Source organism: Suricata suricatta, chromosome 4 (assembly GCF_006229205.1).
Source record: "Suricata suricatta isolate VVHF042 chromosome 4, meerkat_22Aug2017_6uvM2_HiC, whole genome shotgun sequence".
Taxonomy (NCBI): Eukaryota; Metazoa; Chordata; class Mammalia; order Carnivora; family Herpestidae; genus Suricata; species Suricata suricatta.
Window position 1 is genome coordinate 116,095,212 of NC_043703.1, and position 15,561 is coordinate 116,110,772.

General features: G+C 49.3%; 2 protein-coding genes across 6 annotated transcripts in view; both read right to left on the minus strand.

Annotated features, from left to right (window-relative positions):
• SFXN5 (sideroflexin 5) overlaps window positions 1-10,153 on the minus strand; it is a 120,470-nt gene extending 110,317 nt beyond the window's left edge. Inside the window, exons 1-2 of one of the 2 annotated variants that reach the window (XM_029937588.1) lie at window positions 10,018-10,104; window positions 570-680 (exon numbers count right to left, since the gene is read on the minus strand). In XM_029937588.1, coding sequence (XP_029793448.1) covers window positions 570-617 — 48 coding nt within the window. In that variant the 5' untranslated portion in view covers window positions 618-680; window positions 10,018-10,104. Of the gene's footprint in view, window positions 1-569; window positions 681-10,017 lie in introns of both variants that reach the window. The other variant, XM_029937587.1, reaches the window with a different exon arrangement.
• A 2,003-nt stretch (window positions 10,154-12,156) lies between these two features.
• RAB11FIP5 (RAB11 family interacting protein 5) overlaps window positions 12,157-15,561 on the minus strand; it is a 106,720-nt gene continuing 103,315 nt past the window's right edge. For all 4 annotated transcript variants that reach the window (XM_029937594.1, XM_029937595.1, XM_029937593.1 and 1 more), the window contains 2 exons: window positions 14,674-14,863; window positions 12,157-14,415 (listed from right to left, as the gene is read on the minus strand). In XM_029937594.1, the coding sequence (XP_029793454.1) occupies window positions 14,212-14,415; window positions 14,674-14,863 (394 nt within the window). In that variant the 3' untranslated portion in view covers window positions 12,157-14,211. The remainder of the gene's footprint in view (window positions 14,416-14,673; window positions 14,864-15,561) is intronic.

A 15,561-nucleotide genomic window follows, 5' to 3' on the forward strand; every position in this document is an offset into this window, starting at 1 on the left:
TTTTAAAATGGAAAAAATAGGGGCACCTGGGTGGCTCAGTTGGTTAAGCATCCAACTTCAGCTCAGGTCATGATCTCGCCATTCCTGAGTTCGAGCCCCATGTCAGGCTCTGTGCTGACAGCTCAGAACCTGGAGCCTGCTTCAGATTCTGTGTCTCCCTCTCTGTCTTTGCTCCTCCCCCACTTGTACTCTGTCTCTCTCTCTCTCTCTCTCTCAAAAATAAATAAACATTAAAAAAATTGTTTTAAATCAGCATTATATAAAATATATAGAAGTAATATTCTATTTTTAAAATATATATTTAATTTAGGGGTGCCTGCGTGGCTCAGTTGGTTAAGCGTCTGACTCTTAGTTTTGGCTCAGGTCATGATCTCTTGGTTTCATAAGTTCAAGTTCTGAACTGGGCTCTGTGCTGGCAGTGCAGAGCCTGCTTGGGATTCTCTCTCTCCCACTCTTCCTGCCTCTCCCCCATTCATGCTGTTTCTGTCTCTTTCAAAATAAATAAATAAACTTAAAAAAAAATTTAAAAAACACATTTATTTAATTTAAAATACTATCTAATATATTACTTGATTATAAGCTCCTGAAGGAGGTGGGCTGTTGGCTGTTCTTTCCATGTCCTCATCCTCCTTGGCTCCTGGTCTCCTGATGCACACCTAGAAGGGGCTCCAGCAGCATACCTGTCACAAGAATGAATGAGCGGGCAGGTGAGCAGTCTATGGCCTTGTGGCTGCCGGGAGGGGATGGAGCCCAGGCAGGGCTCTGAAGGGAGAGTAGGACTTGAAAGGGACAATCGTACGGCAGTCAGTGGCTCAAGGAGGGAAGAGGAACAGCAGGAGCAGAGGTGCGAGCCTGGAAGAAGAACGGCCTGAGTGAAGCAACCTCTTAAAGATGGTCCAGTGGAGACTTCCAGCTCCTGACTGCCCTGTGCTCTGGCACTGTCTTCATCCTGTCCTAGCCCAGCTGGCCCCTGTGTCACTCCACCACTGCCAATAAGAGAGAGTCCCAGGAAGAACATTTTGCTCCACAGACATCTACACCCTCTTCTGAGCTGGGCTCAGGGAAAGCCACAGTGAATAAGCACCCAAGAAGCCGAGTCCATCAAAAAACACAAGTAAGCAAATAAATACAAAATACTGTGACCAGAGCTTAAATGAAGCATTATAATGTACAGTGGGCACACAGATGATTTCTCCCTTGTGAGTCAAGGAAGCTTCCCAGAGGCGCTGGAATGGGTGGATGGACAAGTTTACCAAGCAGAGAAGGTATCAGCAAGGGCTCTGACGCATGAAGGCCAGAATCAGAAACTGCAGCATTGTCAGCCCAAAGGAGGGCTTGAAGTGTGATAAAAGACATTTCAGAAAAAAGAGAGCAAGGTCAAGAACAGATAGGGTTTGACTGGAATGCTCTGACAATTTTTTTAAAATATTCACTGTAGGGGAACCTGGGTGGCTCAGTCGGTTGAGCATCCAACTCTTGGTTTCAGCTCAGGTCTCCTGGTTGTGGGATCAAGCCCCAACTTGGGCTGACAACATAGAGACTGCTTGGGAGTCTCTCTCTTGCTATCTCTCTGCTCTCTGCCCTTCCCCTGTGCTCTCTCTTGCTCTCTCTCTGCTCTCTGCCCTTCCCCTGTGCTCTCTCTTGCTCTCTCTCTCTCTCAAAATAAATGAAATTAAATTTGAGGGGCACCTGGGTGGCTCAGTTGGTTAAGCATAAGACTTCAGCTCAGGTCATGATCTCACGGTTTGTGAGTTCAAGCCCCGTGTCAGGCTCTGTGCTGAGTGCTCAGAGCCTGGAGCCTGCTTCAGATTCTGTGTTTCTCTCTTTCTCTGCCCCTCCCCTGCTCACTCTCTGCCTCACTTTCAAAAGTAAATAAACGTTGAAAAACAATTTCTTAAATTAGGTTAAATTTGAAAAAATAATCACTTTAGTTACCTGGGGAACTAGCTAGATTATTGTGTTTATTCAATCTATATACCTTAAATACCTACTATGTGCCAATAACTCAGCTGAGAAGGGCAAGGCAAACAGAGATAAAGATCCATCCCAAACCCTAAACAATCTTATCACCTAGTAGAAATTTTTAAAAATTAAAAGAGAAGCAACTACCAGACTTGTGGTTTTATTCATTCATCCACCAAATAGCTACTCAGGACCTACTATGTACCCAGCACTGTGCTGGGTCCTTGGGTAGAACAAAGGGCTGACTGACTGGGGGAAGGAGGAAGAATAGAATATGGATAATGCCTTGATTTCTAGTTAGATACTAATGCTTATTAATCAGGACAAGGAAAACAAGAAGCATACTGACTTACTGGAGGGGTAGATAAAAGTTCTGCATTGGTCATGTGAGTTTGAAATACTTAAAGGGCCTTCCAGATGCAGCATTTCAATAAACACTGGAAATATAGGCCTGAGATTCAAGAAAGGGGTTCTGCGTTATAAATGCTAAGCACGGATGATAATGTACTAACCCAGTCCACCTAAGACCCCCAGGGACAAACATGTCTGACAAAGTCACATCTACTGACTCACTGTGATGAGGGAGGCTACAGAGTAGAGGAACTATGGGGCGTGTCACCACACAAGGGGGGAAATGGAGTTAGTACAGAATTCTGGGGAAAGGTAGAGTAAAATTTAAATGATGTGGTGCTTTAATAAGCTCGAAGCAAAGCATGGCTATTAGATAAGAAGTCCATCTAGGTCTAGACTGAGAAATGGGCACAGGATCGTGTTTCCTTAGAAACTACAAAATTAAGATAAGTGTGGAATGTTATGTATAGAAAGTGCTGCAGTTGGGTTAGTTCTCTGAGTCAAAGTGCTCTAGACCCACCTATCAAGAGGTGGATGTTTCATTCCTGCGAATATTATTTTTAAACAGCAAAGTTTCTGGCAATCTATGATCTTGGAGTATGCGATTTCTCAGTGAGTGTGGAACAGTAGTTTCTCGAAGAAGTAAGTCATTGGGAAACCTTATAGCTGCCATGGGACCTTGTGAGAAACACTGATTCTTTGTAAAGAGGGGCTTATATGTCTGTCCTCCCAGACTGAAAAATGGCAACAAAGGGTTTTACTTTCTCAGTCTGGGTTAATTTTTATTTTCTCAAAAGTTTTAAACATATGGCCTTCCTCTCGCCTCCAAAATTCATCCCCCATCTTTACCCAATCAATCGTGGATGTTTTTCCTTTCCTTTTTCTTTACCGGAAGAATGAGTCAGCCCAGTGATTCCTTCTCTTTCCCTTCCCAAGAAAGGTGAGTCATCTCATTCTCAGCAGAACCTACAGTCTCACCCCTACACCCCCTGGGAGAGGGGGGCTAGGGAGCAGCAGCTGAGGGCCATGGCCTGAAGGAAACTGACAGCCCTTCTCTACCCAGACCTCTGAGTCAGAGCTCTTCCAGATCAGGAATAAAATATGCACCGAACCTATAGCCCAATGGCAAAAACGCTGGGCCAGTTCAGCAGTCCTCAGCCAGGCTGCACAATCCAACACCTATGTATCCCTAAACAAGGTCTTCCACTCAGGGATTCAAATACTATTGGCTGGGGTGGGCTCCAGGCGTTGGGGTCCATTTAAAACACTGCCCAGGTGGTTCAAAGGTGCAGCAGCGATTGAGAGCCACTGGACTAGAAGGTGTTGACCTTGTCCACAGCATAAACCTGCTCCAAGACCAGCCTCGGAAACAGTCACTCTCCGTCCTAGAGGATGTAAATGACTAAAACATAACTACCTGCAAGGCATTTTCATCCTGGAACTTGAGTTCAGGCAACCTCTATAAGAAATCTCCCTACTGCCTTCCAACTCTCAGCCCACACACAGCTTTCTTCCCAGACGTGAAGAGTGCACTTTCCTGTCCAGCCGGCTCCTTCTTCCCTGAGGGAGCCTTGTGCAACCCATCTGCTCTGCTGCCTCAGTTGATGTCTGGATTTCCCGTGCACAAACACAGCATGCTCACACCCCCTGTCAGCTAGGTGGATGACTCAGGCAAAGGAAGAGTAGAAGGAACTTTAAAAACAAAGCACAACTTATTGCTGAATAGACTGAAACACAAATGAGAAGAAGCGCATCTGTTAGTTCCCTGCCCTAGGACCTGACTTGCCAAAACGGTGTCTGGGCCCGAAGAAAAGAAAAAAAGCAAGTTCAGAAGAGGAACTGAGCAGAAAAGGAAGAGGAAAGAGAGCACAGTCAGGTCACAATGCTTCCCCAGGAACTGTCCTATTATCTTTCCCCCCTTCACTAGGCAATATGGGGCAGTGGTTAAAGCATGGACTTCAAGTTTATAGGAACAACTGGGGACAGAAGAACATGTTAAATAATACCAGAGATCTGCCATCAGTCATATTCAGAATGAGGGACTCTACAAGACAAACAACCTAGTTTCTTCAACAAATAGGGGGGAAAAAAAGCAAGGGAAGGAGAACCAATAGATTAGAAGAGGCTTATATGTCAAATATAACATGTAGACTTTCTGGGTTCCTGACTCAAACAAACCAATTATTTAAAAACTGATATGATAATCATGGAAATGTGAATAGTACAATGTTGTGTCCCCACAAAAGTCATATGTTGAATCTTAACCACCAGTGTGAGGTTGTGATGGTATTAGGTGGTGGGGCCTTTGGGAGATACTGAGGTAATGACAGCAAAACCCTCATGAATAGGATTAGTGTCCTTATAAAAGAGACCCCAGAAAGATCTCTCTACCTTTGTATTATGCAATGTTATAACTACAAGGTGCTACCTATGAACTACAAAACTGGCTTTCGTCAGAGTTTGCCAGCACCTTGAACTTCCAGCTTCCAGAACAGTGAAAAGTAAATTTCTATTGTTTGTATGCTACCCAATCTGTGGTATTTTATTATAACAGCCCAAACAGACTAAGACAAATAGCAACTGTTTTGAAGATATTAAGAAATAATTATTTTAGGTGTTGTAGTTATGTTAAAAACCCTCTATACCATGCGAGAAAGAAGGCATTTCACCTCTGTGATATTCTTCCCCCAAAATGCATAACCCAGTCTAGTCATGAGAGCCACCAGACAAACCCAAATTGAGAGATATTCTACAAAATACCTGACCAGTATTCCTCAGAACTGCCAGGGTCATCAAAAACAAGGAAAGTCTGAAAGCTGTCATAGACCAGAGATAAGGAGACATGAAAATTAAATGTAAAGTGGGATCCTGGATCAGATAATGGAACAGAAAAAGGAATGTTAGTGTAAAAAATAGCAAGATCCAATAAAGTCTGAGAGTATAGTTAATAGTAATGTTGCAACACTGGTTTCTCAGTTCTGACGACTGTGCCATGAAATGATAACATCAGAGGAAAGTAGGTGAGGGTTATACTGGAATTCTGTTCTTTCTGACTTCGTAAATCTAAAATTATTCTGAAGAAACTAGTGCAGCCACTCTGGAAAACACTATGGAGATTCCTCAAAAAATTAAAAATAGAACTACCCAATGACCCAGCAATTGCACTACTGGGTATTTATCCGAGGGATACAGGGATACAGGTTTGCTGTTTTGAAGGGGCACATGCAACCCAATGTTTATAGCAGCGCTATCAACAATAGCCAAAGTATGGAAAGAGCCCAAATGTCCATCGATGAATGAATGGATCAAGATGTGGTGTATATATATATACACACACACATATATATATACATGGAGGATTACTCAGCAATCAAAAAGAATGAAGTCTTGCCATTTGCAACTACATGGATGGAACTAGAGGGTATTATGCTAAGTGAAATTAGTCAGAGAAAGACAAATGCCATATGACCACTCATATGAGGACTTTAAGATACAAAACAGATGGACATAAGGGAAGGAAAGCAAAAATAACATAAAAACAGGGAGGGGGACAAAACATAAGAGACTCTTAAATATGGAGAACAAACAGAGGGCTGCTGGAGGGGTTGTGGGGGAGGGGATGGGCTAAATGGGTAAGGGACATTAAGGAATCTACTCTTGAAATCATTGTTGCATTATCTGCTATAAATTTAATAATTAATTAATTTCAATTTTTTTTAATGTTTTATTTATTTTGATACAGAGAGAGAGCATGAGAGGGGAAGGGGCAGAGAGAGAAGGAGACACAGAACCGGAAGCAGGCTCCAGGCTCTGACCTAGCTGTCAGCACAGAGCCTGACAAACGTGAGATCTGACCTGAGCTGAAGCCGGAGGCTTAACCGACTGAGCCACCCAGGCGCCCCTTAATTAATTTAAAAAAACAAATAAATAAGACTGGGACCATGAAATACCTTAAGCTTTATTTAGTGGGGAAAGGAATTTATTCTGAAGGAAAAAAAAAAAAGTCCTGGGGCATCTGGGTGGCTCAGTCGTTAAGCATTTGACTCTTGATTTCAGCTCAGGTCATGATCTCACGGTCATGAGATTAAGCCCCATGTCAGACTCTCCACTGCTCTCCCTCGCTCTCTCTCAAAATAAATAAACATTTTTTTAAGTCTTTAGTTTTTAGCGATACCTACCAGCAGGTACAATGAAACGATGAGTAGTCTGGGCATTGCTTTAAGATAATTTATTGGTTGGGATAGGGGGCATATATGTGAAATGAGGCTAGCCTCACGAGACTGGTAATTGTTGAAGCTCAGTGATGGGTGGACCCTTCTTTATGACTGTCTCCACTTTTGAAGGTCTGAAACCTTAATAAAACGGTTGACAACAAGGAGCACCTGGGTGGCTCAGTTTCTTAAACGTCTGACTTTGGCTCAGGTCATGATCTTAGTTAGTGAGTTTGAGCCTCACATTGGGCTCTGTATTGACAGCTCAGAGTCTGGAACCTACTTTGAATTCTCTGTCTCCCTCTCTCTCTCTGCCCCTCCCCTACTCTCTTTCATAAATAAATAAACATTTTTTAAAAGTTGACAATAAACCAACAAACAAGGACTCTAGAGCCAGACGCCTAGGCAGTGAGTCGATCTGTGTGTGTGCGCCAGGTTCCCCACATACCTGCCTCACAGAGTTGTTGTGAAAATTAAATAAGCCAATATGACAAAAGGTTGGAACAATGCTTGGCTATTATCATCATCTTATGGGAAGAAAGATGGCCACAGACAGACCAAAGCCCACAAGGCAAGTCATGTCTCTCCACCCTCTGATACTGCTCAGTGTCCTTTATCCCCCAGCCCTCCTGCACAGAGAACCTTTAAGGATGGGAGGAAAAACGGTCCTGAGGCGACTCTAGGGATTGAGCAGAGAACTCTCTGTACCCACTCTTCCAGAAAGAGACTAGTTGGGGGCTGAGGGTGGTATCTCTGGAGTGGGCTCTGGGAATTGGACCCTGGATTATCAACCACTCGGGGTTCAAGTGGCTGAAAGCAGCCTGTGTGGTAGGAGGGAGGGTTTGAGAGGGTGGGGGTCTGATTTCAGGAAGAAGTCAGCATGTGTGGGCCATGTGGGCCTTTGGGGCCTCTTCAAAAGGGAGGTCTTATCTCAGAAGCAGGGGAAGCCACTGGAGAGTGTTTAGGTGTGTGGCAGGGGAGCGGAGGGAGTCACCTGATCAGACCTGCATTGTTAAGACTGCCAAGTGGAAGAAGGATGAGACTGGAAGGGGGCCAGAATGGAAGCAGGAAGACCTGTTAGGCTTTCACAGGCTCAGGAGATAGATAACAGCCGCTTGATCCAGGATTCCAGCAGGGGAAACTGGTGAATTTGAGAGCTGTTTCAAGAGATGAGAACACGGGGCCTCTGGTTTTATTTAGAGGGTAAGGGAGATGAAGGGAAGTATGCAGGGGACTTGGAGGTCTCTTGCAAGTCAACTGGCTGGCAGGTTGGGCTGCTTGCACGGCAGCGGGTGGTGTGGAAGGAGGGGGCAGGGGTAGCAGTGAGAAGTTGCTTAACATGGGCAATCAACTTGCACTATGCTTTACACAAGTCACTGTGCTGGAGGAAGGGCACTTCCAAAGCAAATACAACAAACACTTTTATTGCCCTCAAGAGCGGTGCCAAAAAGTGATACTGGCAATGACTGGAATAATCTCAAATGTACATATATGGCTCCAGCGGTGATCACAGCAAAGGGCTCAGTCATTAAAGTCACTGGGAAGTTCTCAATAACTGTGTGTTGTGTGACTGGATGTCCCAGAACAGGCACCCGAAAAAGACAACCCACAAATCTTTATTCAGCATATATCACCATGTGTCTAGCCCCACCTCTGGGTAAGACAGAGACAAGGGAGGGCAAGACCAGTGCCTTCTCTCACAACATGCACACAAGGGGTGAGGAGAAAAAGTATTAGAAGAACACAGGACAGACTGTCGCTAAAGGCTAACCTAAGAAGATCTCATCTGGGGTGGCCAAAGGGGAGGGTCAGGAAAGAGTCAGTTACCTGGTCCTCTGGTCAGAGGTAATATCATATGGAAGAAGAGTGGAAGTGTTTCCAGGGTAGGAGGCCTGGCTGATCCTTAAAGAGTGAGTAGAACGGGCGCTGGGAAAGGGGGACAGCCAATGAAGGGTCACTCAGGTGCATCTTCCTGCCAGTGTAGAGTGCTGCCTAGGGTAAGATTAATGCGAGTCTTGCTCTGACACCTACATGCTGAGATGGCTTGTTTTTTTGTTTTTGTTTGTTGTTGTTGTTGTTTAGGAATTAAAGTCCTGTTTTCAAACAGTGAGGACATTTTTTTCAGAAGGCTCCGGGGCTTAATTCCTTAATTATCAGTGAAGCTCGGAGCACCATTTTGCTGGAATCAGTCCCTCTCCCACACAACCACCACCACCAAAAAACAAAACAAAACAAAACAAAAAAACCCCACCACACACACACACACACACACACACACACACACACACACATACACACACACACACACACACACACACACACACCACCTCACCGACCTTGTACAATTTCCTTTCTTCCTGCAAACTTCTTTCTGTCTGCCTCCGCTGCCCCCCACCCAAGGCAAACCCTGTTCACTTCAGTCGAGCCTCTTTGCCCTCTTCCTAAAAAGTCCACTTCCCCCGCGCTGGTTAGAGGCAGCGGAGGACGGAGGGTGTGAGGCGTCCCGCAGCGTGAGGACTGCCCCTCCAAGCCTTCAGCCCTGGTCGCACGTCCAGGCTGTGGTTCGATCCCCATCTCCGTGGCCGAGGACGAGTTAGTGACGCCCTGTCGGGGGTCCCCGGGTAAAAGGGCCACTGTCATCGTGCTCCAGAGAGCCCGACGGGGTCCAAAGAGCCGAGCGCTCGGCGGCGCCAGGGCCCGGGTCCCAGAGACCCTCCTCGGAGGTCGCACCGGGGGAGGGAGCTGAAGCGGGCTCCCGGGGACGCGGACTCTTCCAACAGCCCGCGGCCCCAGGGGATGACACAGCGTTTCCTCCGCACCCTGGCTCTCCCCGCACGTCCTCGTTCCATCCTGGCAGGGCACCAGCCGGCCGACTCGCATCAGCAAATCCCCCGTTGTAGGGGAAAGGGGTCGCCAGGCCGCGGGGAGCCCTCGGCCCGTGGCTCAAAATCGTCACGCAAAGCGGACCAGGCTTGAGGTCAAGGGCTGGGAGCGCGACCGCGGGGCAGGACACTGCCCGAGGGCTCCGCCAGCAGCTCGGAAAGAATGTCAGTCCCCACCCAGGGAAAGTTAGAAGGCATCTCCGCCACGCCAACTGGTCATCCAGAGCCGGACTCGAACTTTCCGCCGGGAGAGGCTGGCTGCACAGCGCAAACCGACCCTGCAGAAGCAGCTCGGACCTGGGGCGCCAGGATCCCCGGCCGCGACCGTCAGTGGCCAATCACAGAGCGCCTCGGGCGGGAAAGGCTGGAGGGCGCGGGCAACCGAGGAGTGATGGCACCGGCGGCCAATAGGGAGCTGAAGTGGGAGTTCTCGCCCACCCTGCTCGCCAATGGGAAAGGGATGGCTGTGGCCGAGGTCCCCGAGGCAGTAGCTGCAGGCTCCCCGGTGGCCGCAGGTCTGAGGACCCCAGGACTAAAGGGGATTTTGTAGAGGAGTTTGCGCGCCCTCCATGTGCCACCCGCCGACCTTCAGACCATAGCCCAGTCCTCACCTGCTGGAAGCGAGGTTTGCCCAGCTGGAAAGGAGGTGCATCGGTGGAGGTGTTAGCGGCACTAGCCGCGGCCGCCGACGCTGTAGTCGCTGTATCCGCCATGGCCACTGACGCCTGCAATCTCCGGCCCTTTTAAAATGTCCCTCCTCGGCCCCCGCCACAGCTGCTTTTCCCGATTGGTCATAAGCAACCGCAGCGAGCCGGGGGCGCAAGGGATTGTGGGGAGTGTAGTTTTTTAGTCACGGCGCTTGACAAACCCTAGACTGCAGAGAGTTGCGCGGACTGAAACCAGGTCTCGGTTCCTGCTGCCAGTTCTGCAGGGCTCGGGAGTATGGGAAGTGCTTGCGTGTATGATTCTAAGGTCTCGATAGGAGGCCACGGCTCGCTAGTTACCTGCCCCTAGAAGTTTCAGTTACTGCGGAGGGTGTCGCTCTCGGAGCTCTAGCCCAAAAGAGCCCTACTCAAGCGGGTCCGACCCGGGACCAGATGAGCGAAGGCTTTCTGCAAAGACTTGCACTGCGGAGTCCTCATGCCGTTTCTTCTGCCGCCGCCCTGCCCCTCCGCTTGTGCTCTCCAGCCACCCTGACACTGAGTACAGGAACATGCTGGCGGGCTTCCCGCCCCTGACCCTTGAACATTCTGAACCCAGAAAACTCTTAACTTTTTATCTTTGCTGAGTCTGGCTCTCCTGACCTCAGTCTAAATATTGCATTTCCCAACCCATCCCCCTACTTCCACAAAATCCACTATATGCTTCTGTAGTATCACTTCTAGCAGCCCTCTCACTTTTAATTATTTATGGCTTTGCCTATGTGCTTCCTACTGTGAGGTCCATGAGACAGGAAGTATGACCTTTTGATTCACTTTTAAGTCCTCAGTGCCAGGCTTGGGAGGACTCCCAACAGGGACTCAAATATACATTGGCTGTGTGAGTTAAATAGTAGGAGCTTCAGAGCCCTGGCAGCTTCCACTTCCTTTGTCCAACTAGGGAAGACCCCTCGTCAGCCTCATTCCCAGGCAGGAAGAGAAGTGGAAGTGGGGAGTGGGGTTCAGTAATGTTAAGCACTACAAGGACTTTGGGTAAGGAGTGCTGCATATCATAGGACAAGACACAAGCAATGATAATAAACACACTTGTGCAGAACAGAGTAGAAGATTCCCAGATGAATTACTTGGTCAGTGAGCCAGGATGGGAGGATGGGAAGGAAGCTCCCCAAGAGGGCAGTAGAAATAGTTTTGATCCTAGGGAATCCCACTTTGGATCTCCATAGTCTCACAGTGAGGAACAGTATTGGCTCATGCCTGCTCATGTCTTTCTGGACAATGCATGATCTGAAGCAGCCAGTTCCTCACCCACCAACAAAAACCACAAGAAACAGACGATTCCTAAAGCTGGAGAGAGAGTCTAGCTAACTATAAAGAACCATTTGTATCTTCGATTTTTATCTTTCCGTACTAAACTGTGTGGTTTCATATTAAGAATCAAGTCTTGAGGCCCCTGGGTGGCTCAGTCAGTTAAGCGGCCAACTTCGGTTCAGGTCATGATCTCATGGTTCATGGGTTCGAGCCCCACATCGGGCTCTGTGCTGACAGCTCAGAGCCTGGAGCCTGCTTCAGGTTCTGTGTCTCCCTCTCTCTCTGATCCTCCCCCACTCATGCTCTGTTTGTCTCAATAATAAATAAAAACATTAAAAAAAAAGAATCAAGTCTTGGGGCGCCTGGGTGGCTCAGTCAGTTAAGCATCTGGCTTCAGCTCAGGTCATGATCTCATGGTTGGTGAGTTCAAGCCCCACGTCGGGCTCTGTGCTGACAGCTAGCTCAGAGCCTGGAGCCTGCTTCAGATTCTGTGTCTCCCTCTCTCTGCCCCTCCCTCACTGGTACTCTGTCTCTGTCTCAAAAATAAACTATATTAAAAAAAAAAAGAATCAAGTCTTTTACCCTCTGTATTCCCCCAAAGCGCTCGATAAATGTGGGTATCTCGGCAAAAGAAAGACGGAGTCCATGCCACTTGTCAACACTGTGCTGCCGCCCCTGAATGTAAGACAGGGACAGTGTTATCCAAAAAACCCCCCCGCCTGCCTTTTCCCCCAGGAAGCCTCTTTCATACATTTATCAAAACAGGAACACAATACAGCCACCTGCGTATGTGAAGTTTTTATTCTTCATAAAGTGCTCAAAACATGAAGAACAAGCTCTTTATAAACAGGAGTTACAACCAGAAAGACAAACAGCAAAGCAGAACTGTACCTGCTCTCTGCCCACCCACCTGCAACTCTCCAAGTCGTGGCCAGGAGCAGAAACATCCAACAAGAATCTTGGGCTTCAACTCAAAGCTCTTCTGAAGATATCCTTGCCCTGGGCATTTTGGAGGCCCACAATCAAGGATGAATGGAAGATCAGGGTCAGGGCTGGCAATGAATAGAGCCCGGAAGAGTACATAGTAGAGGAGTGCTCCCCTTCCCCCAGAAGAGATATCTACCCAACCCCCAAGGACCCCCCCGCCAAGAAACATGACCCAAGATCGGGACACCTGATGAGTGATCCTTAAGTAGATAACAATGTTAAGGTAGATAACATTGCAGGGGCTTTTCCCCCATGTGTGGGGGCTCCTCTGCTTCATCCTGATAGAAAACATCACCCACAGAGCACATGTCCTTCCAAGGCTGTTGAAGAGATCCCATAGGCTCTCTCAGAAGGGGTGATTCCAGACAAGCTCTTACCTCCTCACTGGGCCAAAAGTATCCTCCTTCAGCACCTCCTTACCCCAAAACTTTTGCTAAAGCAGAGCACCCCAAGCCACTAAAGGTTCCCTGCAGATGCCAGGGGAAGCCTGCCATGTTTCTCTCAAGCAAACCGGGCTGGGCCAAAGGACAGACACCTCATTTCAAAGTGCACTGCAGCCAAGCCAGGCAAGGCCGTGGGGCAGAAGGGACAGGGTGGGAGAGCAGCTAGTGGATGGAAAGGAGAGCAACAAAGCCATTTTCCTAAGTAGAGGCAGAGTGGGATCTCCCACTTCCAGAATGCAGTTTTTATCCTAGGACCCTCCTCAATTGGGGTTGAGGGAGGAACAGAAGGTGGCAGGAAAGTTAAAGGAGCAGTGGCAGCTTTGCTAGACCCTTAACTGAAATGAACTCTGGGGGAGGGGCACAGGGTGCAGTATCACCATCCTCCTTCCCCATTTTCAGGGCTCTGACAGATCCAGCCCCATGTGCTCAACAGGTAGGGACGGAGGGGGACACCAAACAGAGAGAGGTCTACATCCAGAGGCTCTTGACCCCACCCACAAAAGGCACATTTTAATTGGTTTCCAAAAGTTCAAACCCTGCCGCAGCACAGAGTTTTGGCATCTGGACAGGCAACAAAAACAAAGATGGAGGCTTGATCCCCAAACATAAGCAGCCCAAAGCCCTGAGGCCTGGAGGGGCCCACAGCTTGGAGGTAGGTGAGGAGGTACCCTCCCCACACTCGCCCCAGCTCTCCATACATTCACACGTGACACTCAATGGAAAGATCAGAAGAGGAGGGCAGGGCGGAGGGGAGGGGGTGTCTGGAGAACACAAATCATCCCCATCCATCCACGTAGCACTCATTCTGCAAACAGCTGAAACACACAAAAATCAGGACACAGCAGAGATGAGACCAGACCATAACAGCTCCTCGCTCTCACGGGAAGAGACATGAGGCTCCAGTTGCCCATGACTCCAAAATGGGCAGCTTGGTGCCTGCCACAGCCCCGGTAATGCTAGGAGCCCTCCAGGGGCTGAAGACAGATGAAGAGGACAAGCATTTAGCTTTGGATGAAATGACTGATCATTGTTGTGGAGTAATAAAGTATGTCCCAGATGCCACATCAAATTGCAGCTTACACCTGCTCCGACTTGAGGACTAAATTCTTTGTTCCAATTCCCTGGAGCCCCCAAAACTAAGGGATATGAAAATAGGCAGGTGGGAAAGACTGAGGGCTCCCCAAACACACAAGTTGTACATGGAACCTGATGCCTCCAGTGGGAATCCAAAGGGTCCCCCTTCTAGCAGCCCCCATGGAGGCAGGAGGGAGGAGGAGCGAGGAGCAACAATGGAGGACAGACAGCAGCCTGCCCAGGTGAGAGTGAGTTCAGCGGAAGGGAGGGCGGCGCAAGTCCTGTTTGGGCAGTGGGTCCACGCCAACCCTCCGGGGGCCAGGGGTGAGGAGGGCTACTTGGGGGAGCCAGGGGGAATCTGTAGCAGTGTGGGTGAGGTCTCCATGATCCGCACCAGCAGCCGGTCAATGTAGCTCTCCAGCTCCTGCACATGCTCCTCCCGCTGGCTCAGCTCCCGCTCCCGCTGCAAGAGCAGGCCAATGAGCTCGTCGTGGGTCAGGTGGTAGTACTTGGCCGACTGGTCCAGCACACCTGAGTCCTGAAACCAGGAATGAGAATGAGCAGGGCAGCCTCAGGACTACCCGCCTGCCCACCCACCAACACCCGAGTTTCAGCCCTACAGACCCTGAAGCAGCCTCTGTCTCCAATGCAAGAGACAGCCTAACTGGCTTCAAGGCTCTGGCATGGGAGACCAGGCCTACTATTTGGTCCACCCTGCCTAGCACCCTGCTCCTAACCTCCCTCCACAGCACCACACATCTGCTCTGACGCCCCCTGGCATCCTGCGGGGCCTCACCTTCAGCCGCTTGGTGTCCAAAGTCTGGCCAACGTGGGGGGCCGGAGCCATAGGCTGAACACCGCCAGATGTGACGGTCTTGAGCTTCTCCAGCCCACTGCTCAGAGCTGTGCTCAGACTGGAGCGGGGCTGCTTCCTGTCCGGGCTGCCCTCCACAGGGGCAGCACTGAGGGGCTTCACAGGGTGGGGGCTGCGGATATAGAAAGGAGATGCCTTATGAGGAGGGAGGGGCAGTGTAACAGAAACACAGGGCCACCTTCTGTGTGAGGCCAGCAGGTCTGCGGAACACAAACCACCATGTGGTGGCAGCTGCACCCTGCACTCCTCAGCAACCTTCCCCTCCTCCACCGTCACTGACTGCCCCCAGTTTACTCCCTCAGAAGGTGCGCCAGGGACAGCAGAGGCCGGCCCACAGCCTTCTCTGCACCTACAGCCAGTCTTTGCCAGGGCCACCCCCACCCCCCATTCTCCCCACCTCATCCATACTGTAACCTTTCTCTAGGAGACTGACCAACTCTCCCAGTTTCCCAATTTTCCCAGGACCCACAGTGTAGGACTTGGGTGCTCAAACCAGGACTTTGGGTGCTCAAATCTGGGCAAACTAGAACCCTTGGTTGCCCACCTCTCTCTGCTGGTTGCTTCCCTTCTGAATTTACACAGGCCTGAGAAACCCTCCCTGGACTCTGTTTCCACATGAGTCATGCCCCACCCCACTTCCTCCTCACCCGGCCCCACCAGAGCAGGCACACTGCATTCCGTCTCTACACGTTCTTACCTTCTGCGACTCCTCAACCCATCAGAACGAGACGTTGGCCCTGCCAGCCCACCACAAGTGTTCCTGCTGAGTCCACCAACCCCTCAGTTCTCAACTTCTTGACCTCTGTGGAG